At 39.9% G+C, this 25,735-nt stretch overlaps 1 protein-coding gene across 2 annotated transcripts in view; it reads left to right on the top strand.

The window, feature by feature from the left end:
• Window positions 1–25,735, top strand: part of MTUS2 (microtubule associated scaffold protein 2) — a 426,320-nt gene that overhangs the window by 21,311 nt on the left and 379,274 nt on the right. For both annotated transcript variants that reach the window (XM_037800470.1, XM_037800471.1), the window contains exon 3: window positions 1,652–1,892. In XM_037800470.1, the coding sequence (XP_037656398.1) occupies window positions 1,652–1,892 (241 nt within the window). The remainder of the gene's footprint in view (window positions 1–1,651; window positions 1,893–25,735) is intronic.

The following is a 25,735-nucleotide window of genomic DNA, read 5'->3' as shown; positions in this document are numbered from 1 at the left end:
TTGCTGCGCTTTCAAAATTGTTTCTCTACCAAAACTCCATTAGAGAAAGAAGAAGAAACCATTGGTCTCAAGGTGATTAGAGGTACACAGTGTTACCTCTTTTGTCCTGTCAGTAAAGATGAAAGAAAAGAGTATGAAGCTTAAAAATGCATAGATTAGTTATTAAAGTCGCTGTCAAGTGATATCACAGTGGCTTTTGACCCGTGACAATGATCCAGTTTCAAAGAACTGAGGAGTTACTGAGATCGGCAGCTGTAGGTCCTAAAAGCCGGACAGATGTAGGTTTGAAATGCTAATTTCTTCGTAAGAGTACTTTCTGGAAGCAATGAGCAATGGAATAAAAAATTGAGAACTAAAATTTTTTAACAAGGAAGGTATACGAGTATAACAGAAAAGCCAAAGACAGATGGTGCAGGTGCAGAATGTCCTTTCATAGGAATATCAATGGCCTCAACCTAGAATTGGCAGATCTGCCAGAGCAATCAGGCATATTTTACAACATGATTATGATAAACCGTTAAAGGCCTAATCTTTTGTTTCAATAGTGTCAGTTTTAGGAAAACTTTGTATCTATCTCAACATGGAAAGAGTATCAAATTAGTGGGTTATTTCTTGAAAAGCTCCGATCAAGGCTTTTATAGCCCCTATTTCTTAAATGCTTAGGATTCCTGAGGAGACTTAAGTTTAACACGTAAAATGTATTGTGACCAAGAACAGAGTTAATGTATCTTTTCATGCATAGCCTTTGACGCTTTTTATTAAATCATAAAGGAAATAGATTTCATTTTCAATATGAAGAAGCAGTGGCAATATGCATAGGCCTTGTGAAAACAGTCAAGTTTGCATTTATAAAAGGTACCCACATGCAGTGTTCTAATCCAAGCTTATAGGAGAAAGTAACAGTAGCGTTGTGTTAATAAATTAAGGAAAGAATGGAAACATGATTCTTCATGTAATAAATATGTAATCGTGCTCTAATTATGTGCTAGACACTGTTCTGGAAGCTAGGAATCCAGCAGCGCACACATCCCTAGGGAACTGCATTCTAGCGAGATTGCAGCACTCACGAAGCCTCACCTGACCAAGGGGCAACAAGCAGAGGAGGCAGTTCACGGTCTCTCATTTTTAATTATGCGAATGTATAGGAGATGCCTGAAAACATTTTCCATTAACTTCTCTATTTTGCCAAATAGCCTCGTTCCCCTCATTAACAATACACATTTTATTCCCTAAGTAGCCAAAGACTTAAGATCAATTGATCAAGTTCATCTAACACTAGCTTACCATAAAAATTGTGCCTTTTCTCCTTAGGTAAAACGAAACTTCCATAATTTTATAAATGTTTGCTACTTCTGTTCTTTGTTTCGCCACTGACATTATTTGTTTATAGAATGGCTGCTTACACAAATTCTAATGATTTTTTAATAATGAAATTTAAAAGAGGGAGGACTCTTTTCTCCCAGTGAAATACAGATTGACAGAATATTAGAACTGGAAGATGTTCTGGGTGTGTTGCCCACGTAGAGGTGAGCTGGAGGCCCCGGGTCCGGAGAAGGGCAGCAATGCAGTTAAACACTGCCGGTTAGAGGGTCTCTGTGTAGCATCCTGTGGTGTGAAGCACTCGCATTGAGCTTCTGATAATTTCTCACAGGTTGCAGACCAGCCTAGAAAGGAAGAATTCTGTTCTCCTGCGTATACGCATTACGAAGTTCCCCCGACTTTCTACCGCTCTGCCATGCTGCTGAAGCCCCAGCTGGGGCTGGGGGCCATGTCCCGTTTGCCGTCGGCCAAGAGCCGGATCCTGATCGCCAGCCAGAGGTCTTCAGCCAGCGCCCTGCACCCGCCGGGTCCCATCACCACAGCCGGCAGCCTCTACAGTTCCGATCCTTCAGGTAACGCATCAAACGTCGCTGCTTCTTCCTGCTGCCCTTTTAAAGAGCGATGATGTAAAGTGGGGGTGACTCTAAAGTATGGATGCCTTCACTCTTTAAGAGAAACCTTTTCCTGTTTTTCTGCCTGTCTGCAATGTCCGTCTGCCTGCAGGTAGAGATATTTGTCATAACTCATCTGTCTGCAAGTGCCCTTCCTCTATGTCACTCTAGGCTTTTTGAGGTTTGTCTCTTGTCTAGTACTTTCTGTGAGCTTTGGTTCAGAAAACTTTTTCTGTATAGGGCCAGGCAGTAAATATTTTAGGCTTCAGGGGTCATACTTTAAGGGTCTCAGTCCCAGCTACTCACCTCTGCAGTTGGGATTTGAAAGCAGCCAAAGGCAATAAATATGTGTATGAGTGGGTGCAGCTATGGTCTAGTAAAACTTAATGGTGGTGCTCTGGATCTGGCCTGCGGGCCACACTTGGGCAGAGTTTTGCACTGATCACATCAATTTTTGCATCTGTTGTGAAACTCTGAACAGATCGTATTTGCCTACAGAATGTCCCCGCCACCTTTCCCAGCCCTGTCTTCCTGCTCTGCAGTGGCTAGCCCAAGCTATCTTCTTGACATCTTCTGCACTTAGATATCCTCCCTTTGTCCCACTGCTTTTGCGGTTTCCTCCAGGTTTTCCTTATTATTTTATTAAAACAATGATACATACCTGTTGTAAAAATTATTGAATATGGAAATATACAAAGAAGAAAGTAATATTTATTTTCATGTTTAGTGCCCAAGCAGTGTTAATAGGAAATATGTTCTTCCAGTGTTTTTTTTTTTTTTCTCAATGTGCTTTTTAATAGTTGAAATTACACTGAAGGTTAAGTTTGGTTTTTCCCCACTAGTATACTGTAGGCATTTCCTATGCCGTCAGAGTGCTTCATAAATACACTGTTTTAATGACAGTATAATATTCTGTTTTGTGCATTCATTCATTTATTCCACGCATTTTTGGGTACTTATTCTGTACCAGAAATTGTAGGTTCAGGACCATAGATAGCATTGAATAAAACAGAGAGAGCTTCTGTCTTTGTATAGCTTACAGTCTCATAGGTGAGATAGGCATTCAAAAGGTAAGCACAAAAATAAATACATAATAACAAATTATGTAAAGTGTTAAAAAAGCAAGAAACTTAGTGCTTTGAGAAGTTGTAACCAGAGGAATGAAATGGATGAGACAGAGGTACTTCAGGGAAAACCTCTTTGGGGAAGGGAGAGATGAAATCCCAGAATTTATTAAATCTTTCTCCAATTACTGGAAAGTGGGTGCTGCAGATTTTGCACCATTTAAAACACTGCTGCAATTTGCATCTTTGTATATAATTATTTGTCTTCATTCATATTGTTTCCTTATGTTAGATTATTTAAAATACAATTATTGGATGAATGCCTATGTGAACATTTGTTAAAACCAACGAATTTTCCAGAAAACCTGAATCAACTCTTTTCACACCAGTGTTTCCTGAGTGGGCTTCCTTCTTTCTGTATCCTTGCTAGCACTGAGTATTGCCATTAATGTTTTAAAATGTTGCTTTTCCTTTATTATTTGTGGAAGGGAATTAATTTTTCATCTGTTGGCCATTACATTACTTGTGACTTGTCATTTACTTAAGCCATTATGTGCAGTCTTACTGTTTTGTTTCTTCTTGACAAGCACTTCTATAAAGAGTCAAATTACTTTGACATGAACTTAGCGTAGTTTATTTAAATGCCTAGAAATTTGGGGGCACAAGAGTCATTTTTTTTTCTTAAAAAGTTACAGACATGTTTAAAATCAGCTTTTATGAAATATAGTTTTACAACAATAAAGTACACAGATTTTAATTGTGAAGCTTGATGATTTTTGATAAATGCATCCACCCATGTAACAGAACCCTATTCAAGGCGTGGATGTTCATCATCCCATATTTTTCTCTAATCCTATGCAATATTTTCCTTCCCAAACATTGCCTCAGGATATCTGAAATGTTTTCTTTTTCAATATTGTATAGGTTAGTATTAGCTCTTTTAGAGCGTCATATGTGCCCTTTGTATCCAGCCTTTTTCACTCAGCACAATGGATACAAAAACTATCATTGTCAGGTTCATTGCTTTTGTCCTTAATACAAATTTGTCTAAAATTAATTTTACTGTTCCTATGGCTCTATCCTTACTTTTATTGGTTTATTTTTCTTTATTAGAGAAGTTGTGGTTTTATAGAGCAAGCATGCACAAAATACCGGATTCCCATACACCACCCTATTATTAACACTTTGCATTGATGTGGTTAATTTGCTACAATTGTTGAAAACATGTATTTTTAATTGTACAGTTAACTATAATCCATGGTTTAACTTAGGGTTCACTCTTTGTGTAGTACTCTTAATGGTTCTCATCATGGATGTATTTGTCCTTGTGATGGAGCTACCTGTTGTTATCAGGACTGGAACAAATGAACTATCTGATTCATTCACTCACTCAACAGATATCACTGAGGGACTATTTTATAGCACTGTTCTAAGTCTAGGGAATAAAGCAGTGAAAACAGGCAAAAATCCTCTTGTGGATCTTCAGCTCTCCCTATGTGGTGGTAGAGTACACAATTTTTTTAAAAGTAACTAAATAATTTACAGGAGAGAAATAAATAGTCCCTATTTATTTCTTTTGGGAGGAGTAAATACTATTGAAGAAAATAGAGCACTAGAGAAGGGGAAGGGGAGGTTTGGTACAGGTAGGAGGGGGATTGCAATTTTAAATAGAGTCGTTCAAGATGGCCTCCCTGAGAAGGTGACATTTAAAACAATCCGCTAAGAGAGTGAACCATATGAATATCTGGGGAGGAGGGAGGAGCCTGTGAAAAGGCTCTGAGGTAACCAGAAGGCCAGTGAGGCTGGAGTAGAGTGAGGGGGTGGGGTGAGTGGGAGGGGGTGAGAATAGATAGAGGATTGGCACTGGGGGTGAAGGACAGTGTAAGGCCATAAGGGCCTTTGTCAGGATGTGACTTTGTGAGTGAGAAATGAAACTGTTGGAGGGTTTGGAGCTGGGACAATAGGGTCTGACTTCTGTTTTAACAGGTTTTTCCTGATACCTATGTTGAAAACAGACTGTAAGAGGACAGTGGTAAAACAGGGAGACTGGTTAGGAGGTGATAACAATGATCCAGTGAGACAGGATGGGACCTTGGGCCACCATTGTAGTGATGGGAGCCAGTGAGAAGAAGGTAGAGCCAGTAGATATGTGCATCAGAGAAGAAGAGCTGTCAAAGATGGCTCCAAGGTTTTTGGCTTGAGTGACTAGAAGAGTGGAGTCATTGTAGAGAGACCTGGAGAAGTATGTTTTACAAGGGAAAGGAGAAGCTCAGTTTAGGACATGTTAAGGTTGAGGTGCCTTTTAGTCATCCTAAAGGAAAAGCATTGGCTATATGGGACTTGAGTTGAGACAACAGGTCCTGGCTGAAGATACAGAAGTGTTAGTCATAGCAGATAGATGGCATTTGAAGCTGTGATGCCTTCTTTTACTGGGTTGTCATTGGCTACCCAGCACCACTCTACCTTCATCCTCATCATTAAGTTAGAAATTTGATGTTTACTTTATTATGCACTTTTGAAATGGTATGATGCAACGAATGTTAACAGTTTTATTTTGTGCACAAAATTTGAAAAAGTTTCAAATCCCTAAAACTAGACAGTGGAATTTGTCTTGCAGTAGTGAAGTTTTGAATAATACAAGGTCTTTAAAATTATACTATTTGCATAAAAATACCATTACCCAGCAGGGGCAGGCAGCAGGTCTCCTCCTGAGGATGGATTATTTATATTTGCCTGTTTGTGTGAGGATGTCCCTTCTTTAATGCTTAATTTAGTCCATGGAAGCAGAGATGTGAGGGGCTCCCCCATCCTAACTCCTTCTTGATTTTCAGGGAATTGGCAGCTTTAGTGGGAGAAGGCTCAGCATCCATTGGTCCCTGGCTCTGAAGCCATGCCAGGCCCTTTGTGTCCTGCTCCCATGGTTGGCCCCGGGTGGAAGGCCTTATTCCTTATTGGGCAACATCACCAGGGTCATTCAAGCTCCCAGGATCTGCTCCAGGAATACATCTCACTCATTCCCTTCTTTTTCTGGGGAAATCCTTCCATCTTTCTTTGCCTTTCCCACAGAGACACTCCCTTTCTCCTTAAACACCATTTTCCTTTTATTTTGGAATAGTCTTAGATGGTCTGTAAAGCCCAAAGAGAAATTCCTTATCCACTGAAAAACTATTAATAGTGTTTTAGTTTCCTTGTTGCTAAAGCAAATACCATGCACTGTGTTGGCTTAAATAAAGGGTATCTATTGGCTCATGGTTTTGAGGCTAAGGGAAGTCCCAAATCAAGGCATCATCAAGGAGATGCTTTCTCTCAGAAGACTGGCATTTTGGGGCTTGCTGCTGGTGAGCCTTGGTCCTTGGCTTTTCTGTCACATGGAAATGCACATGGCTGCTTGTCCCTTCTCTCCTGGGTTCTGTTGATGTTCAGCTTCTGGCTGCTGCCTCTGGCGCACGAGCACTCTCTCTCTGTCTCTCTCTCTCCTTCCCTGTAAAGCCTTCAGTAATGGATTAAGACCATCCCGATTCAGCTGGACCACACATTACCTGAAGGAACCTCATCAAAAGGTCCTATTTAAAAGAGTTCAGGAGGCGGGGCAAGATGGCAGACTGGTGAGCTGTATGTTTTAGTTACTCCTCCAGGAAAGTAGGTAAAAAGCCAGGAACTGCGTGGACTGGACACCACAGAGCAATCTGTCTTTGGGCATACTTCATACAACACTCATGAAAACGTGGAACTGCTGAGATCACCGAAATCTGTAAGTTTTTGCGGCCAGGGGACCCGCGCCCCTCCCTGCCAGGCTCAGTCCCGGGGGAGGAGGGGCTGTCAGCTCCAGGAAGGAGAAGGGAGAATTGCAGTGGCTGCTCTCATCGGAAACTCATTCTACTGATTCAAACTCCAACCATAGATAGACTGAGGCCAGACACCAGAGACTCTGAGAGCAGCCAGCCCAGCAGAGAGGAGACGGGCATAGAAGGAAAACAACACGAGAAGCTCCAAAGTAAAAGCAGAGGATTTTTGGAGTTCTGGTGAACACAGAAAGGGGAAGGGCGGAGATCAGGCCTTGAGGCGCATATGCAAATCCCGAAGCAAGGCTGATCTCTCTGCCCTGTGCACCTTTCCTTAATGGCCCTGGTTGCTTTGTCTATTAGCATTTCAATAACCCATTAGATCTCTGAGGAGGGCCGTTTTTTTTTTTTTTTTTTTTTAAATCCTTTTTGCTTTTTCTAAAACAATTACTCTAAGAAGCTCAATACAGAAAGCTTCAAAGACTTGAAATTTGGGCACGTCAAGTCAAGAGCAGAAATAAGAGAGCTCTGAGACAAAAGGCAATAATCCAGTGGCTGAGAAAATTCACTAAACAACACAACTTCCCAAGAAAAGGGGGGTGTCCGCTCACAGCCACCATCCTGGTGGACAGGAAACACTCCTGCCCATCGCCAGCCCCATAGCCCAGAGCTGCCCCAGACAACCCAGTGTGACGGAAGTGCTTCAAATAACAGGCACACACCACAAAACTGGGCGTGGACATTAGCCTTCCCTGCAACCTCAGCTGAATGTCCCAGAGCTGGGAAGGGGGAGCAGTGTGAATTAACAGAGCCCCATTCAGCCATCATTTGAGCAGACTGGGAGCCTCCCAACACAGCCCAGCAGCCCAGAACTGCCCTGGGGGGACGGCACTCACCTGTGACATAGCACAGTCATCCCTCAACAGAGGACCCGGGGTGCACAGCCTGGAAGAGGGGCCCACTTGCAAGTCTCAGGAGCCATACGCCAATACCAAAGACCTGTGGGTCAGTGGCAGAGACAAACTGTGGCAGGACTGAACTGAAGGATTAGACTATTGCAGTAGCTTTAAAACTCTAGGATCATCAGGGAGATTTGATTGTTAGGGCCACCCCCCCTCCCCGACTGCCCAGAAACACGCCCCACATACAGGGCAGGCAACACCAACTACACACGCAAGCTTGGGACACCAATTGGGCCCCACAAGACTCACTCCCCCACTCACCAAAAAGGCTAAGCAGGGGAGATCTGGCTTGTGGAGAACAGGTGGCTCGTGGACGCCACCTGCTGGTTAGTTAGAGAAAGTGTACTCCACGAAGCTGTAGATCTGATAAATTAGAGATAAGGACTTCAACTGGTCTACAAACCCTAAAAGAACCCTATCAAGGACAGCAAATGCCACGAGGCCAAAAACAACAGAAAATTATAAAGCATATGAAAAACCAGACGATATGGATAACCCAAGCCCAAGCACCCAAATCAAAAGACCAGAAGAGACACACCTAGAGCAGCTACTCAAAGAACTAAAGATGAACAATGAGACCCTAGTATGGGATATGAAGGAAATCAAGAAGACCCTAGAAGAGCATAAAGAAGACATTGCAAGACTAAATAAAAAAATGGATGATCTTATGGAAATTAAAGAAACTGTTGACCAAATTAAAAAGATTCTGGACACTCATAGTACAAGACTAGAGGAAGTTGAACAACGAATCAGTGACCTGGAAGATGACAGAATGGAAAATGAAAGCATAAAAGAAAGAATGGGGAAAAAAATTGAAAAACTCGAAATGGACCTCAGGGATATGATAGATAATATGAAGCGTCCGAATATAAGACTCATTGGTGTCCCAGAAGGGGAAGAAAAGGGTAAAGGTCTAGGAAGAGTATTCCAAGACATTGTTGGGGAAAACTTCCCAAATCTTCTAAACAACATAAATACACAAATCATAAATGCTCAGCGAACTCCAAATAGAATAAATCCAAAAAAACCCACTCCGAGACATATACTGATCACACTGTCAAACATAGAAGAGAAGGAGCAAGTTCTGAAAGCAGCAAGAGAAAAGCAATTCACCACATACAAAGGAAACAGCATAAGACTAAGTAGTGACTACTCAGCAGCCACCATGGAGGCGAGAAGGCAATGGCACGATATATTTAAAATTCTGAGAGAGAGGAATTTCCAGCCAAGAATACTTTATCCAGCAAAGCTCTCCTTCAAATTTGAGGGAGAGCTTAAATTTTTCACAGACAAAGAAATGCTGAGAGAATTTGCTAACAAGAGACCTGCCCTACTGGAGATACTAAAGGGAGCCCTACAGACAGAGAAACAAAGACAGGACAGAGAGACTTGGAGAAAGGTTCAGTACTAAAGAGATTCGGTATGGGTACAATAAAGGATATTAATAGAGAGAGGGAAAAATATGGCAAACATAATCCAAAGGATAAGATGGCCGATTCAAGAAATGCCTTCACGGTTTTAACGTTGAATGTAAATGGATTAAACTCCCCAATTAAAAGATATAGATTCGCAGAATGGATCAAAAAAAATGAACCATCAATATGTTGCATACAAGAGACTCATCTTAGACACAGGGACACAAAGAAATTGAAAGTGAAAGGATGGAAAAAAATATTTCATGCAAGCTACAGCCAAAAGAAAGCAGGTGTAGCAATATTAATCTCAGATAAAATAGACTTCAAATGCAGGGATGTTTTGAGAGACAAAGAAGGCCACTACATACTAATAAAAGGGGCAATTCAGCAAGAAGAAATAACAATCGTAAATGTCTATGCACCCAATCAAGGTGCCACAAAATACATGAGAGAAACATTGGCAAAACTAAAGGAAGCAATTGATGTTTCCACAATAATTGTGGGAGACTTCAACACATCACTCTCTCCTATAGATAGATCAACCAGACAGAAGACCAATAAGGAAATTGAAAACCTAAACAATCTGATAAATGAATTAGATTTAACAGACATCTACAGGACATTACATCCCAAATCACCAGGATACACATACTTTTCTAGTGCTCACGGAACTTTCTCCAGAATAGATCATATGCTGGGACATAAAACAAGCCTCAATAAATTTAAAAAGATTGAAATCATTCAAAGCACATTCTCTGACCACAATGGAATACAATTAGAAGTCAATAACCATCAGAGACTTAGAAAATTCACAAATACCTGGAGGTTAAACAACACACTCCTAAACAATCAGTGGGTTAAAGAAGAAATAGCAAGAGAAATTGCTAAATATATAGAGACGAATGAAAATGAGAACACAACATACCAAAACCTATGGGATGCAGCAAAAGCAGTGCTAAGGGGGAAATTTATAGCACTAAACGCATATATTAAAAAGGAAGAAAGAGCCAAAATCAAAGAACTAATGGATCAACTGAAGAAGCTAGAAAATGAACAGCAAACCAATCCTAAACCAAGTAGAAGAAAAGAAATAACAAGGATTAAAGCAGAAATAAATGACATAGAGAACAAAAAAACAATAGAAAGGATAAATATCACCAAAAGTTGGTTCTTTGAGAAGATCAACAAGATTGACAAGCCCCTAGCTAGACTGACAAAATCAAAAAGAGAGAAGACCCATATAAACAAAATAATGAATGAAAAAGGTGACATAACTGCAGATCCTGAAGAAATTAAAAAAATTATAAGAGGATACTATGAACAACTGTATGGCAACAAACTGGATAATGTAGAAGAAATGGACAATTTCCTGGAAACATATGAACAACCTAGACTGACCAGAGAAGAAATAGAAGACCTCAACCAACCCATCACAAGCAAAGAGATCCAATCAGTCATCAAAAATCTTCCCACAAATAAATGCCCAGGGCCAGATGGCTTCACAGGGGAATTCTACCAAACTTTCCAGAAAGAACTGACACCAATCTTACTCAAACTCTTTCAAAACATTGAAAAAAATGGAACACTACCTAACTCATTTTATGAAGCTAACATCAATCTAATACCAAAACCAGGCAAAGATGCTACAAAAAAGGAAAACTACCGGCCAATCTCCCTAATGAATATAGATGCAAAAATCCTCAACAAAATACTTGCAAATCGAATCCAAAGACACATTAAAAAAATCATACACCATGACCAAGTGGGGTTCATTCCAGGCATGCAAGGATGGTTCAACATCAGAAAAACAATCAATGTATTACAACACATTAAAAACTCGAAAGGGAAAAATCAATTGATCATCTCAATAGATGCTGAAAAAGCATTTGACAAAATCCAACATCCCTTTTTGATAAAAACACTTCAAAAGGTAGGAATTGAAGGAAACTTCCTCAACATGATAAAGAGCATATATGAAAAACCCACAGCCAGCATAGTACTCAATGGTGAGAGACTGAAAGCCTTCCCTCTAAGATCAGGAACAAGACAAGGATGCCCGCTGTCACCACTGTTATTCAACATTGTGCTGGAAGTGCTAGCCAGGGCAATCCGGCAAGACAAAGAAATAAAAGGCATCCAAATTGGAAAAGAAGAAGTAAAACTGTCATTGTTTGCAGATGATATGATCTTATATCTAGAAAACCCTGAGAAATCAACGATACACCTACTAGAGCTAATAAACAAATTTAGCAAAGTAGCGGGATACAAGATTAATGCACATAAGTCAGTAATGTTTCTATATGCTAGAAATGAACAAACTGAAGAGACACTCAAGAAAAAGATACCATTTTCAATAGCAACTAAAAAAATCAAGTACCTAGGAATCAACTTAACCAAAGATGTAAAAGACCTATACAAAGAAAACTACATAACTCTACTAAAAGAAATAGAAGGGGACCTTAAAAGATGGAAAAATATTCCATGTTCATGGATAGGAAGGCTAAATGTCATTAAGATGTCAATTCTACCCAAACTCATCTACAGATTCAATGCAATCCCAATCAAAATTCCAACAACCTACTTTGCAGACTTGGAAAAGCTAGTTATCAAATTTATTTGGAAAGGGAAGATGCCTCGAATTGCTAAAGACACTCTAAAAAAGAAAAACGAAGTGGGAGGACTTACACTCCCTGACTTTGAAGCTTATTATAAAGCCACAGTTGCCAAGACAGCATGGTACTGGCACAAAGATAGACATATAGATCAATGGAATCGAATTGAGAATTCAGAGATAGACCCTCAGATCTATGGCCGACTGATCTTTGATAAGGCCCCCAAAGTCACCGAACTGAGCCATAATGGTCTTTTCAACAAATGGGGCTGGGAGAGTTGGATATCCATATCCAAAAGAATGAAAGAGGACCCCTACCTCACCCCCTACACAAAAATTAACTCAAAATGGACCAAAGATCTCAATATAAAAGAAAGTACCATAAAACTCCTAGAAGATAATGTAGGAAAACATCTTCAAGACCTTGTATTAGGAGGCCACTTCCTAGACTTTACACCCAAAGCACAAGCAACAAAAGAGAAAATAGATAAATGGGAACTCCTCAAGCTTAGAAGTTTCTGCACCTCAGAGGAATTTCTCAAAAAGGTAAAGAGGCAGCCAACTCAATGGGAAAAAATTTTTGGAAACCATGTATCTGACAAAAGACTGATATCTTGCATATACAAAGAAATCCTACAACTCAATGACAATAGTACAGACAGCCCAATTATAAAATGGGCAAAAGATATGAAAAGACAGTTCTCTGAAGAGGAAATACAAATGACCAAGAAACACATGAAAAAATGTTCAGCTTCACTAGCTATTAGAGAGATGCAAATTAAGACCACAATGAGATACCATCTAACACCGGTTAGAATGGCTGCCATTAAACAAACAGGAAACTACAAATGCTGGAGGGGATGTGGAGAAATTGGAACTCTTATTCATTGTTGGTGGGACTGTATAATGGTTCAGCCACTCTGGAAGTCAGTCTGGCAGTTCCTTAGAAAACTAGATATAGAGCTACCATTCGATCCAGCGATTGCACTCCTCGGTATATACCCGGAAGATCGGAAAGCAGTGACACGAACAGATATCTGCACGCCAATGTTCATAGCAGCATTATTCACAATTGCCAAGAGATGGAAACAACCCAAATGTCCTTCAACAGATGAGTGGATAAATAAAATGTGGTATATACACACGATGGAATACTACGCGGCAGTAAGAAGGAACGATCTGGTGAAACATATGACAACATGGATGAACCTTGAAGACATAATGCTGAGCGGAATAAGCCAGGCACAAAAAGAGAAATATTATATGCTACCACTAATGTGAACTTTGAAAAATGTAAAACAAATGGTTTATAATGTAGAATGTAGGGGAACTAGCAGTAGAGAGCAATTAAGGAAGGGGGAACAATAATCCAGGAAGAACAGATAAGCTATTTAACGTTCTGGGGATGCCCAGAAATGACTATGGTCTGTTAATTTCTGATGGTTGTAGTAGGAACAAGTTCACTGAAATGTTGCTATATTATGTAACTTTCTTGGGGTAAAGTAGGAACATGTTGGAAGTTAAGCAGTTATCTTAGGTTAGTTGTCTTTTTCTTACTCCCTTGCTATGGTCTCTTTGAAATGCTCTTTTATTGTATGTTTGTTTTCTTTTTAACTTTTTTTTTCATACAGGTGATTTGAAAAAAGAAGGGAAAGTTAAAAAAAAAAAAAAAAAAAAAAAAAAAAAAGAAAAAAGACAAACAAGGGGAAAAAAAAAAAAAAAGATGTAGTGCCCCCTTGAGGAGCCTGTGGAGAATGCAGGGGTATTCGCCTACCCCACCTCCATGGTTGCTAACATGACCACAGATATAGGGGACTGGTGGTTTGATGGGTTGAGCCCTCTACCATAAGTTTTACCCTTGGGAAGACGGTTGCTGCAAAGGAGAGGCTAGGCCTCCCTGTATTTGTGCCTAAGAGTCTCCTCCTGAATGCCTCTTTGTTGCTCAGATGTGGCCCTCTCTCTCTGGCTAAGCCAACTTGAAAGGTGAAATCACTGCCCTCCCCCCTACGTGGGATCAGACACCCAGGGAAGTGAATCTCCCTGGCAACGTGGAATATGACTCCCAGGGAGGAATGTAGACCTGGCACCGTGGGACGGAGAACATCTTCTTGACCAAAAGGGGGATGTGAAAGGAAATGAAATAAGCTTCAGTGGCAGAGAGATTCCAAAAGGAGCCGAGAGGTCACTCTGGTGGGTACTCTTATGCACACTTTAGACAACCCTTTGTAGGTTCTAAAGAATTGGGGTAGCTGGTGGTGGATACCTGAAACTATCAAACTACAACCCAGAACCCATGAATCTCGAAGACAGTTGTATAAAAATGTAGCTTATGAGGGGTGACAATGGGATTGGGAAAGCCATAAGGACCAAACACCACTTTGTCTAGTTTATGGATGGATGTGTAGAAAAGTAGGGGAGGGAAACAGACAGACAAAGGTACCCAGTGTTCTTTTTTACTTCAATTGCTCTTTTTCACTCTAATTATTATTCTTGTTATTTTTGTGTGTATGCTAATGAAGGTGTCAGGGATTGATTTAGGTGATGAATGTACAACTATGTAATGGTACTGTAAACAATCGAAAGTACAATTTGTTTTGTATGACTGCGTGGTATGTGAATATATCTCAATAAAATGATGATTTAAAAAAAAAAAAAAAAAAAAATAAAAGAGTTCATACTCACAGGAATGGATTAAGACTAAGAACATGTTTTCTGGGGTACATATCTCCAAACCACCACAAATAGTTTCCCTTAACTTAAGAGGTAGGAGGGCTCAAATTTCAAACTCTTCCAGCAAAAGAAGGAAAACTATTTGCATCCCAACATTCTGTTATAACAAAGAAAAGAAGGAAAACGCAACAGGGAAACTTCCCCACTAAAGCCATACAAAGAGTCTGAACGCTCGTCTGTGCCGTGTATCCCCGTGGGCTGCCTTCCCGCAGCCACGCTCATTTTGCATCTTCACTAACAAACATCCAGCAGGCGGGACTGATGCTTGCTCACTCCAGGCTGGAATTCAGAAGGCCGTGGAGCAAAGGAAAGCTCAGTAAACCTCAGTAATAATACGTGGGCCCTTTATTATGTGATCTTCCAAAACGAGTCAAGTGAGCAGATACGACTCATTAAAATGAACGTCTCTGTGTTTTTAAGCAGTCAATCAAATCAGTAAGGAAAACATCAAGACCGCCATGTATCGGTGGTCAGAGGGCATACACAAGTAATTTTAAAATAAAAAATATAACTAGTAAATAAATATAAGTCTAGAATCCCAAATTTGCAATTCTGGGATTCAAAAAGCTCTACAATTGAAAGGTTTTTCTAACTCACTTGGTAGTCATACCTGACTGAATGAACATGAGAACTTTTATTTTTATTTATCCTGTTTAGTGTGAATATTCCTGAATTTTGCTGCAAAAATATTAATGTGGTTAAGGGGTACTGCTGGAGTGTTTACAACATATGTTGATATACAACATGAGATATTACCGTCCTAAAATTTTAAAATGGCAGAATTTCTAAACATATCTGGCCCCAAGAATTTCACATAAGAGATTGAGGGCTTTCTTATATATAGAAAAGTTGATCCTTACTTGTCATCAAGGAAATCTAAGTTAAAATGAGATGGCCTTTTTTGTATATTGTTTAAACAAAACTAAAAGAAAGTAGATGCCATGAAATGGTGGCAAGAATACATCAAAACCAGTAGTTTGGAAAAGTAATTGGTATTAATATCCAGTTAAATGCTCATCTCCTTTGATAGGATAATTCCACTTAAGAAAATAATACAAGCATAAAGTGTTAATCTCAGTTTTATTTTTAATAGTGGACAGTTAGAAAGCAGTTCCCAGAGTGGGGATTTGAGGTAGATATTTTAAATGGCAAAGCTAATACATGTTCAGTGATGAAAACATGAGGAGCCCAAGCCACGCTACTCCCAACAGCCAGGAGTAACACTGAATAAGTTTGTTTTCCTGCTCATTTACCTGGCAGATGTGTACTTGTTTAAAAACCTAGAAAATGGAATCTTCCTCTACGTGTTATTTTGTGACCTGTTTTCTTCACTTAGTATTATATTGTGAACACTTATGGTTTTTCCCTTTGGAATTATGGTTAGAAAAATATTTCACACCCCAAGATGTAATAATATTTTTTGAAATACTAGGTGTTTTTACTTTGAAGTCTGTGTTAAAATTTAGATAGCAAGCAGTCAGTATTGTGCCCAATTGGTTTGCCTTGGCTAATCTTTTTCTTTTTTATGATTAGAGAACTTGCAGGCTTACAGAAAAATCATTCAGAAAATGAGTTCCCATTTACCCCTTCCCCCATTATTAATATTAGTGCCTCATGTTAGTGTGGTACATTTGTTACAATTGATGCAAGAATTTTATTATAACTCCACTATTAACTGTAGTCCATGGTTTACATTAGGGTTCACTGTGTTGTACACTTCTATGTTTTTTTTTATATCTTTATTCTCATAACATATATACAATTTAAAGTTTCCCTTTAGCCACATTCAAACATATAAAAATATATAATTCAGTGATGTTAATTATGTTCACAATGTTGTGATAGCCTCACTTCTATCCCTTATCAAAACTTTTCCATCACCCCTAATGGAAACTATAAAATTTAGGCGTTAATTTCTACTTTCCTACCCATACCACTGTTCCTGGTAACCTGTATTCTAGTTTCTGACTCTATGAATTTGCTTATTCTAGTGATTTTATATCAGTGTGATCATACAGTATTTGTCCTTTTGTCCTTTTCATTCAACGTGATGTCTTCAAGGTTCATCCATGTTGTCACATGTCAGAACTTCATTCCTTTCTGTTGTATGTATATACCACATTTTGTTTATCCAGTCATTGGTTGATGGACACTTGGATTGCTTCCATCTTTTGGTAACTGTGAATTATGCTGCTATGAACTACGATGTGCAAATATCCATTGGGCTTCCTGATTTCAATTCTTTTGGGTAAATACCTCGTAGAGGGATTGCTGGGTCATAAAGCAATTCTCTACTTAGTTTTCTGAGGAACCACCAAATTGTCTTCCAGAGCTGCACCATTTTACATTCCCACCAGCAATGAATGTGTGTTCCTATTTCTCTGCATCCTCTCTAATACTTGTTTTCCGTCTTTTTTAAATGGCAGCCATTCTGATGGGTGTGAAATGGTACCTTGTTTTTTGTTTGTTTTTGTAAATGCAGATCCAGTTTTCCCACACCATTTGCTGAAGAGACTATTCTCTCCCAATTGAATGGTCTTTCCCACCTTGTCAAAAATCAATTGGCCATAAACATGGTCATCTACCATTTTTCAAGCTGTTTTCTCATGATTTGGCTCTTGTCCAGTTATTGCCATCCTTTAACTGTTTTCTGGAGTTTTGAAGTAAATAGCCCTGCCAGGTTTTGCTAGTTGTTCAAAGGTTCTGTGGGGAGATGGTATTTTGTAGTGTTTTATGTTATCATCTTAGTAGACCAGTAGTGTCCTAATCTTTTATTATTCCGTTTATAAAGTTATATCCATCATAATTAGCTCAGTGGTCTGTGTACCTCTAAAATGGGTAAATGTATATTAATATACACATTAGTATAAACAGAGCCACATCCCTAAAGGATGACCTATATGGGGAAAGGGATTGCAAATAATACAGAGAGAAGAAAAAGAAGCAGAAACAGGAAATGACAATATGTGTGTGATCTGAGGGTGTTCTCATCTCTGGAATACATATCATGTGCATTCAGGAAATAGCTGTAAGACTGGAAGGGTGGTTTAAGGCCAGGTAAAGGAACCTTTGAAAACTAGTCTGGGGAGGATTTACATTTTCATTATTAGGAAGCCAGTGGAGATCTTTGAATAGGGTGAGTAACGTCTGTAGGGAAAACGTAAATCAGCATTTGAATGAAATGGTTCATGGATGGACTCATTGGGTTCATGAGCTCGTTGAAGTCTGGGTCAAGGTGTTTGGCTGTGAGCATTTGAGATGAGAGGATCCCTAGCTTTCATCCGACTTTCAAGTGGGGTAACTGACCAGAAAAGGTTAAGAACCTGCTTTTGACTGCGCTGATGGTGGAGGCAGTGGCAGTTACAACACTGGGAACCCTGCTTGGGCACCTGCTCTGGGTGAACCTGCTATGATAAGGGACTGTGGCTATTTCTATATTGTAAGCGAAGACAGTGACGCTTATGGTAAATGCTTGTCCTTAGTAGGAACTCAGGACTCTGTCTCAGCCTTCAGGTTCTTCCCCCCATACTAGACTCACCTGTTAACTGGCCATGTAACTTTTAGGCTTTGCTAAATGCTATTGTGCTACAGTATATTTGTTTTATCAAATAAAGAGAATAGCAACCTTTGTGGATTTTCTATGCCTTAGGGCAGGGCAGCAAACTACAGCCTATGGGCTGGCCACATTTGCACACCCTTGTTTACTTATTGTCTGCAGCTGCTTTCAGAGTTGTGTAATTGCCACAGAGACTGGATATTTTCTGGAAGCCTGGAATATTTACTGTCTGGCCCCTTAAGGAAAACTTTGCTGACCCCTGCCTTAGAATATTGCTAGTTTATCATTTAGAGTACTGCCATCTAGATTGAAAAATGTATATAGCCGATATAAAAACCTTTGGCTAATTAAAGTATAAGTTCTGGGAGACAGGATGCATTTTAAATTTTATTACTGCATTTTATCAAAATTAGTCTATTCAACAAGGGCATCCAGTGATTTATTTTTTCTGGGGACTTCAGCTCTCCTTAATGCAAGGCTCCAGGCAGTGTGGTGGGTGGCTGAGCAGGTCCCGGGAGGGGCTGCGGGCTGATGAGGAGATGGCAGGCTTTGGAGAGTCTGCGGTGTTTGTCACCTTTGGAGAGCCAGCAGGATCCAATCCATGCAGCCGTATGTCTTACATGAAGCATCCTCTAGACAGACTGAGCCCTTTGACTGAGAGGCATAGCAAAGAATCTGAAGAGGAACCATTCAAGGATTCCCCAGCACTGTTCTCCTCTCTCTTTTCAAGATCTCTATTTTTCTACTTAAGATGATTAGAAGATGATGGAATGAAGAAGTCTTGGCCATTTTCTTTTTTCTCAAGTCCCCTCAAAACAATAAGAACACTGTAAATATGGTCTTTTAACAAATCTAGAACCATCTGTGCATCCAAACCATAATGAGCAAAGGAGGGCTGTCAAGGCAGAGAAAACCTAAAGAGGAAGCCTTCAGCTGGGGTCTCAGGGCAGGTTGATAAGAGCCCTCAGCCACGGTGCAGGTGGCACAGCCTCTAGGGCCAAGTCGGTGACCCCACGTTTGGAGCAAGGGGGTCAGAGACCACGGGCTGGAGCCAAGTGTCTGTGCACCCTGTGTTTTTGTTGTTTTTTTTTTAACCACAGATGGTCAAGGGAGGCAGGGCTAAATAAGCACATACTCACATGTGCCATCTATACGATAGTCAGTCTGGAAGGCTGGCTGTCAAGAGACTAAACTGCAAGCAGCCCTGCAACAGCCCACCCCATCTGCAGGAAGGAGACTGGTTGAAACAACAGCCTGTGCAGCCCCAGGTCCTCAGGAGCCTCCCTGTTGGCAGGGAGAATTCCTGCCGGCTTTGCACAGAGCCCTGCCCCTTCCCACGTGAACCATATGCAAACAGCTGGACAGGAAGAGCTCATGTTGTGAGAAGATGAGGGAGAGTCAACAAAGAAGCGGCAGAACCTATATTCAGATCATCTCCAGAAATAAGAGAAGCCCAGAGCTTCCCCATCCTTCCTCTGGGGGATCCAGGACCCCACTGGAACCAGAGTGGAAGGCCTGGGGGTTTCTCTGGGTCCAGTGGTGGTGGGGCTTGGTGGGGGGAAGGGAGGGGAGAAGATGCTTGTGGGGTGACCTGGGTGGGGTGGGGGTGGGGCAGAAAGGGAGCACTCCTGGAGAGATTTGAGAATGGGGGAGAGAAGGCGGGGCTCCAGAAGATTTGTAGGATACAGACCAGGAGAGAAAAGGAAAGCAAGATTTTTAGAGGCATTAGGGATTGGATCATTTGCTCTGTAAGAGGGAAGTATAGATTGAAATGCCTTGTATTCTCTTGGTGCTGAAATGAGTTTCTTTTAAGGACTGTGTGCCAAGACTATCCCACTTGAGGTGCAAGAGTTGCTTAAGGGAGGGACCCAGTCTCTCTGCACTTCATCTTGAAGCATTATGGGGGATTTGGTACCTTGTTGCAAAATATTTTATGGCATATATGTATAAGAATATATAAGAGGAAGAGAGAGAAACAGAGAAGTAAAATACCTATTCTGTTTCACAGAGGCTTAGTGATAATAAGCCACCATTTCTAGGAATACAACCAGTGCAGCTGGAGTAAAGGAGAAGAGAATAGTAGGAGAGAGAGTCAGGGAGGGGGGCTATGGCCAGGTCACCAGGGCCTTGAGGCCCCAGGAAGGAGTTTGGATTTTAATCCAAGTGTGATGAGAAGCCCTCAACGTTTTAAACAGATGGTAGGTGACATATCTAACTTTTTACAGCCATGATCCTGGGTAGTGTGTGAAGAATAGACTAGAAGGGGTAAGAGTAGAAGCAGGGAGACCAGTTAGGAGCCCTCATATAGCTGAGTAAGATGTGGAGAGAAAGGGATGGAATTGGGATATATTCTGGAGGTAGAACTAATAGATCGGATACTGAGGGTGGCAGAGGGTAAAGAGAGGATCAGTGATGACTTCTAGATTTTTGACTTCAGCAAGTAAGTAGATGGTGCTGCCATTTTTAAAGAGCAGTTGACTAACCAGGGGCTTGGTAGGGAGACAAGGCCTAGGAGGAAATTCAAAGCATTCTGGTTTGGAAATAGCGGGATGTACTTTAGAAATCCCAATGGAGCTGTCATGGAAGTAATAAGTCAGGAGCTCTAAGAGTTCAGGGAAGGAGATTGAAGTTTAGACTTCCCTAGATGGTAGCAAAAGTTAGGGGAGTGTAGCTATAGAGGAGGCATCCCAGGATAGAACCCTGGGACATTCCTGCATTTTGAGGTCTAGAAAAGAAGCCTGGGAAGTGGCAGCCAGTGTAGACAGTGGAAAACCACAAGAATGTGGTGTCCTGTAAGCCAAGAGAAGAAAGTATCTCAAAGAAGCAAGGTGTGATCAATAATTTTGAATGCCTCGGGGAGATTGTGTGGTTTGAGGGCAGAGAAGACATCAGTGGGTTTGGCAACATTGAAGTCATTGAGTCGTTAAGAGCAGCTTAAGTAGAGTGATGGAGACAAAAGCCTGATAGATTGAAAAGCAAGATAGGTTGAAAGGAAGTGGATGCATGAGCACAGCCAACTCAAGCTTATGGGATGTGAGAAGCAAATAGTGGTAATGAATAGGTGGGATTTATAGTTACTTCATGATTTGAGGAAGGAGAATGATTCTGTTATGTTCCAGGTTTCTGAAAAAGACTTATGATAATTTGGGTTGATGCACTAAAGTACACACTATCTTTGCAAGCGGCCTTTCTATTAATATGGACCCAAGCAGCCACAGCACTGTCAGCTGTATCCAAATGTGTTATGGGCCACAGGAAAAAGATCTATTAACTTTTCAGGTAATTGGCACTTTTATTTCTATAAATGTGCAAAGTATTACCTGGAGTAGTTTTCCCAGGTCTGTCTGCTCAGCTTTTAGAAAATCCAAACAGCTGGAAAAGGAAAGTCTAGAGAAATAAGGACTGTGAAAATGTTCTGGACCAGTGATCAGAGCATCTGAACGGTTTACACCACAGAACTTCAGAACGTAAATAAAAGCTAAGGAAGCTGTGGTCCTGAACTGTGACACATGCCTATTGCAAGGCTGGGGGGTGGGTAGGGTTGCCTTGTCATGCCTTAGTGAAAGCCGTGACTTGTTTTAAGCGTGAACTGTTTTTATACAGCATTATTTTGACAACTTAAGTATAATGATGAAGTTAACTATAACTGCCGAGTGATTACTAAACCAAACAATATTTTATTTAATCTGCAAACAGCTCAGTGGGCTAGGTTTTATTTTCTTTCTGTTTTTGCAGATAGAGACTTTGTGCAAATGAGGCTCAGGATGATTAAGTAATAATTGCAAGGTGACAAGTCTTGTAATTCGGAGAAGTAGCTCCCAAAGCTGTGTGGCGATTAATTCCTTTTACGAAACGTCAGGATGATGAGGGCCCAGCTGAGGGTCCAGCTCCCTCTTCCCTGCGGGCCGATGGGAGGATCCAGTTTTGGGGCTTGGGTGCATACATGTTGAGTCTAAAGCCGCAGCCACCTGAGAACATTGACGGGGCAGATTATGTCTGCTCCCAGAGTTTTCTAGCCATATACTGAGCTACAATTTACACACCTTAAAATACACCAATTTTAAAGTTAGATTTTACTGAGACGTGACACATTTATATAGCTTTGTGATCACAGTTAAGATATGGAGACTTTAGGTCATCCCCCCAATTTCCCTTTTGTTACTGACCCTTCCATCCTCACCCTTCTGCCCACCCCAGGCAATACTGATCTGCTTCGTGTCACTAGTTTTCTAGACTTTCACATAAATGGAAACATACAGTATGTGCTTTTTTTGTGTCTGGCAGCTGTCACTCAGCATAATGTTTTTGAGAGCAGCCTGCGTTGTTTTGTGTCTCTCAGTTCGTTCCTTTTACTGCAGAGTATTGTATGCGTGGATGTCTTACAATTTGTCCATTTACCGGTTGATGGCATTGGGTTATTTACAGTTGTGGGTTACAGCAGATGAAGGTACTGTGAACGTCTGTGTCAAAGCCTTCATGTGGATGTATGCTTTCATTTCTCTTGGGCAGATACCTAGGAATGGAATTTCTGGGTCATGCGGTAAGTATATGTTTAGTTTTAGAACAAATTGCCAAACCATTTTGCGACGTTGTTGTACTGTCTTCTATTCTCATGAGCAACCTATGGGAGCTCTGGCTACTTCACATTCTCGAGTATTGTCAGTCTTTTAAATTTTAGATATTCTAGTGGGAATTCAGTGATATCTCATAGTAGTTTTAATATGTATTTCTGTAATGTTGAACATCTTTTCATGTCTTTATTTGCATTCATCTATCTCCTCTGGTGAAGTGTCTCTTCAAGTTCTTGGACTGTTTTTTTTGAATTTGGTTGTTTCTCTGATTAAGTTGCAAGAGGTCTTTATATATTCTGAATACAAGTCCTCCTTTAGTATACATTTTGGAAATATTTTCTTCCAGGGTGTATCTTGGCTTTGTATATTTTTGTCTTTCAAAGAGTAGACTTTTTAATTTTTATAAAGTCTAGTTTATAAGATTTTTCTTTTGTGGTTCATGTCTTTTGTGCTAAGAAATCTTTTACTAACTTAAAGTCTCAAAAATTTTGTTCTATATTTTCCAGAAATTTTGTAGTTTTATTGCTTATGTTTATTCTATAAGTCATTTTGATCCATTTTTGTAAGTGATGAAAGGGATGGATTGAGCCTTTTTTTTTTGCCTATGTGTGTGCAATTGTTCCAGCACCATTTCTTGAAAATACTATCCTTTGCCTTTTGAAAATCAGCTGAGCATGTAAATGTAAGTCTATTTCTGGACTCTGCATTCTGTTGCATTATTCTGCCTGTCTATCCTTATGCCAGTACCACACTTCCTTGAATACTGTAGGTTTGTAGTAAGTCATGAAATTAGGCAGTGTAAGTCTTCCAACTGGGCTCTTCTTTTTCAAGATTGTTTTGGCTATTCTACATCATTTTAATTTCCATATATGTTTTGGAGACAGTCATTAATTCCTAAAGTAAACATTCTGTGATTTTGGTTGGAATTTCTTTGAATCATTAGGTTGACTTTGGAAGAATCAAAATTTTAATGATGTTAAGCCTTCCATTTCATGAATGTGGTATATCTTTCAATTTATTTGGGTCTTCTTTCAGTTCTCTCAGCAGAATTTTGTAGTTTAATGTAGGGACCTTGTACTTATATTTTACCTTCCTGTATTTTGTGGTTTTTAATGCTATTGCCAATATTATTTTTTATTTCGATTTCTAGCTGCATCTAGAAATTTTGGGGTATATATATATATATATATATATATATATATATATATGTATATATGTACGTATGTGTTTATTTTCAGATTGATGGATAATTTTAATAGCAAGAGTCACAACACAAAGATGAACTGATACATCCTCCTCCTTTATCAGGATATTCAGTGCCTGCCCAATGAAGGGCCAGCTGTCTGCTCAGTGGACTGGTTTCCTATCAAGACTACTTTACATAAAGACCCACTGACAAATTCTTATTCCTTTGGTGTCCCCTTTCCAGTTTTCGCATTATCTTTCAACTCCTCTTAGCATACTCTTTTCAAACTGTGTATAATATTAAATATAATATCATCTTTGATATTGCAGGTATAGCCATTCTATAATATATTCTCCAGAAACTGAGGCCTGATAGCTAAAGCTGATGACCAAGCCATTCACCTATTTGTTCTGGGCATTTATTTCAGCTATAGTAGGCTAAATGCTGTAACAGACGTCAGCAGCATCTCAGAGGCTTAACACAAAGCCGCATCGTAGTCCAGTTGGGTGGGATTTGCGGTCAGGATGAGGTGATGGGGAGGGATGGCTGCTCAGTGCACTCATGGGGGACCCTGCTTCTTTCAGTTTGTGGCTTTGCTTTCTCCTGCCCTTGGGGTCTTTTCCACTCAGTCAGAAGATGAGAACGAGGAAGGGGACCCCCTGGGGGAGCGCTTTATGGGCCAGACCTGGAAATCACATCGTGTATCCTCAATTCATTGGCTCAGATTCATTCATAGGCTAGGAAATGTAGTTTAGTTGTATGTCCAGAAGAAAAAGAGTAATTTTTTTTGTGTGAAAAATTAGACAATCTCTGCCACAGTAACCAATTTTCAGATTATTCTTTAAGGTGGTTTACTTATATAGAAAATTGCTTTTCTAGTTTCATTTCTCTTCCCAGCTAAACTTCTTGGAATAGTTGTCTTTATAATACTTATCTATCATAAATGGTATTTATTTTATCATCACTCATTTCAAAATATTTTCTAATTTCTACTGTGATTTTTTAAAAACTTTGTATTTTGAAATAATTTCAAACTTACAGGACTGTTGCAAAAATAATACAAACCCCTACAGAGAACTCCAACATACCTCCACTCCCTAGATACTCAGAACCACCAATTTTAACATTTTGACACCTTTGCTGTATCATTCTATCTACCTACCTACCTATCATTTTCTGAACGTTTGAGAGCAGGTTGTACACATCGTACTCCTTAAACACATAATACTTACATGTACATTTTCTACAAATAAGGATATTCACTTATGTAATCACCTTAAGTGTAGTTATCAAGTTCAAGAAAATTAACATTGGTATAAAACTTATACTCTATATTCCATTGTTTTGCCCTAATAATGTCCTTTTGAGCCTTTTTTTCACTCCTTTCTTAGATTCCATCCAGTAACATGTACTGCATTTAATTGTCATTAACTCTTTAGTTAGTTCTTTTAAATTGTGGAAACATATATGCAACATAAATCTTCCCATCCTAACCCCTCCCAAGCATACCATTCAGTGGGATTAATCACGGTCACAATGTTCTAGTACTCTTACCACCATTCGTTACTATCGCATTCCCTTAACCCAAACAGAAATCCTATACTCATTTTGCATTAATTCCCCATTGCTCCTTTCCCCCCACCCCTGGTAACCTGTACTCTACTTTCTATCTCTATGAGTTTGCATATTCTTTGATATTTCCTTTGTGTTTACCATGAGACTTAAGTTTAACAGCCTAAATCTATACTAGTCTCGTTTGTTTTGATATCAACTTAACAACTTCAATAGCATACATAAACTATGTTCTTACTACCATCTGTCCCCCACTATATGTAGTTCTTGTCACAGATTATATATTTATACATTTTGAGTTCAAACCATTGATTCATCATTACATTTTATGAATTTGCCTTTTAGATCCTGTAGG

This window comes from Choloepus didactylus, chromosome 12, assembly GCF_015220235.1.
Source record: "Choloepus didactylus isolate mChoDid1 chromosome 12, mChoDid1.pri, whole genome shotgun sequence".
Classification (NCBI taxonomy): Eukaryota; Metazoa; Chordata; class Mammalia; order Pilosa; family Megalonychidae; genus Choloepus; species Choloepus didactylus.
The sequence above is the reverse complement of the archived record's forward strand: the minus strand, read 5'-3'. Positions and strand labels throughout refer to the sequence as shown.